The 2,500-nt window shown below is 33.8% G+C and overlaps 1 protein-coding gene across 1 annotated transcript in view; it reads right to left on the reverse strand.

The window, feature by feature from the left end:
- Orc6 (Origin recognition complex subunit 6) overlaps positions 1–2,500 on the reverse strand; it is a 4,102-nt gene that overhangs the window by 244 nt on the left and 1,358 nt on the right. Inside the window, exons 3-6 of the mRNA XM_070127222.1 lie at positions 2,277–2,440; positions 1,962–2,045; positions 905–1,025; positions 1–565 (exon numbers count right to left, since the gene is read on the reverse strand). The exon at positions 1–565 is cut by the window's left edge and continues 244 nt beyond it. Of these exons, the coding sequence (XP_069983323.1) occupies positions 374–565; positions 905–1,025; positions 1,962–2,045; positions 2,277–2,440 (561 nt within the window). The 3' untranslated portion in view covers positions 1–373. The remainder of the gene's footprint in view (positions 566–904; positions 1,026–1,961; positions 2,046–2,276; positions 2,441–2,500) is intronic.

Consider the following 2,500-nt stretch of genomic DNA (forward strand, 5'->3'; position numbering starts at 1 on the left):
TTCTATAAAAATGCAAAAAATACTAAAACAAGACAGAAAGAAAAATTCTTTTGGGTCCCAATTTAGAAGACATATTTGCAAAAACATAAAAGCATGTATTCCTATGCAATACAGACATTTTTCATGGTAAATTTAGCTAATCACAATGCAGCACAGTATGCATTTATCATCATAAAAAGACCTAACCAAAAGATGGCTACAATAAAATGAATAATGACAATGAGAAAAATAGTTTTATCCATCAAAAGAAAATGTCATCATATAAGCAGCAATACCACACACACCATGATAGAACATCTATCAAGCATATAAAAAATGTATATAGCTAAAACCATTAAAATGTATATACATATATATGTATACATATATATTGCTATTCTGCTGCGGCTGCAGCTTCTAGGATCTTTCTCTTCCATTCCTCGAAATCTGCTTCTTTGTCATTTGCATTGTCGTCCTTTTCCTCTTCTTCCACCTTCAACTTTTTTTCGGGAGATTCATTCCGCAGGTTTTCCTCTACCATATCCATTAAGGTCTTGCCTCTCTTGGTGCCACCACTCTTTGATGCCTGCAAAACATAGAAAATGGTCCTTAACTCCATGAGTAATTGATGAAAAAAATGAGACATTTCCTTTATAATTATTCTATTAAATTCTATTTCTGTAGGAGTATCCTGTTATTTGTGGGGGTAAAATGAAAATTAATATTAATACTAACAACTTTTTAACAATATTCTATAACTCTGATCCTCCAATACACAAACCTCACACTTATGAACTAATCATATAATACTGATCATGACCACTTTTACAGTTATATCAATCTTTTTAAAGAAGTGTTATAAAAAAAAATCTGAAATTCATAACATTTTCAGACACATTAAGGAACAAGAGATTCCAGTCCATACCTTTTCTGCATGCAGAGATTCAGCAATTTTAGTCATGCCCTCAACCACTTTGTCATAGACTGCTCTCTTGCTACGACTTGTTTCAAACATGCGCCTCTTGTCCACCTTAATTTTCATTACTCTGGAATTGTGAATTCAATTGGAATGAGTCACAGTTAAATATACCTCATACCAAAGAATTAAGAAAATTATGAAACAAGAGATCACTGCATGTTATATTATATATTTCCATGCCAAATGGTGTAACAAATAACAAAAAAGAGAAAAAAAGTGTACTAAGATATTCTGTTTTAATATGCACTTAAACTTCTTGCTGCAACCAAGTTCTTCATAAGCTGCTTGAGATATTTATTCTGCAGTCTTGAGCACTATACTGACTGCATAACTTATTACAGTGAGAGGTCCATTATTCACTTGTAGTAATGGTTATCTGCAATCATCAATGCTTACTTTTCCATGTTTATGTGTTTCGGATATTCTTTTAAGAACAATAGATCTTTAAACTGTATTTTAACATTTACTTGTACAAGGATTTACAAAGCACCCTGAACAAGAAATATGGTTGTGAAATATTGGAGAGAAAGTATGGGATCCAGGTGGTAGAGCCTATTGGATAGGAGGTTAGGTGGGGCTTATGGTTATGTGTATTCCAGAAGATTTTACCAAAGGATGGTTGGGTGCCTATAGACTTTTTTTAACTTTGATACTATAGCCAGAAGGCTTTCAGTGGTGGTGGGCTTGGTTGGAAAGTTGGGACAAGTTTTTAATTTTTTGTGTGTGTATTTGCAATTTCTTTCTTTTTGCTTTACAATTTCCCTAATATACTTCATGCCCTCCCCTCTTATTGGGACTATTGTATCACGATTGCTGGTTACACCAATCAAAATTGTTATATTTCTTCAGTACACTGATAATTCTCATGGAATATTACTTCGCTTTATTTTGAGAAATAGGCACACTGGCCTTCAAAAAGAATTAACAAGAAAAGACCTTCACAATGATTTATCATTTTATAAAGAAAGCAATCACCAAATCTTGATTTTTATAGCAAACTTACTTGCATGCAGCAATAACAGCAGCTGTCTGGTACACTGGTAAAGCTATGTCTACCTGCCCCTTTATCTTGTTTTCTGTTTCATACCTGGAGAAAAAAGTGGAAACATTTCATTAGTGGGCAACAAATGGTGAAAAAGAGAAGGAAAAAATAAGAAACAAATAAAAAATAACATGATAATAGTACATTACATCAACAGAAAACCTAAGAACAAATTCAACATAAAAACAGTATATATCACTAGTTGCTACACTAGGAACTCTTGTTGGTCTAAAATTTAAAAAAAAATAAAAACTACTGCAGGATAAGACCACTTACTGCTTGAGCACTTTTGCTGCCAGATCCCTTGCTGCAGTCGCTGAGTGGGTGACACAGAGGTCAGCCACACACACACTTGAGGAGACATTCAACAGGCGAGACACTGTCTGACTAGATGCTACATACTGAGGTCTTGTCAGTCCTGAGAGTCGCACAGCAAGGGTCTGAAAGGATAACAATGATAATGGCAAATAGGTTTAAAAATGTTCACACCTTATTAAAAA

This window comes from Penaeus vannamei, chromosome 11 (genome assembly GCF_042767895.1).
Source record: "Penaeus vannamei isolate JL-2024 chromosome 11, ASM4276789v1, whole genome shotgun sequence".
In the NCBI taxonomy this organism is placed as follows: domain Eukaryota; kingdom Metazoa; phylum Arthropoda; class Malacostraca; order Decapoda; family Penaeidae; genus Penaeus; species Penaeus vannamei.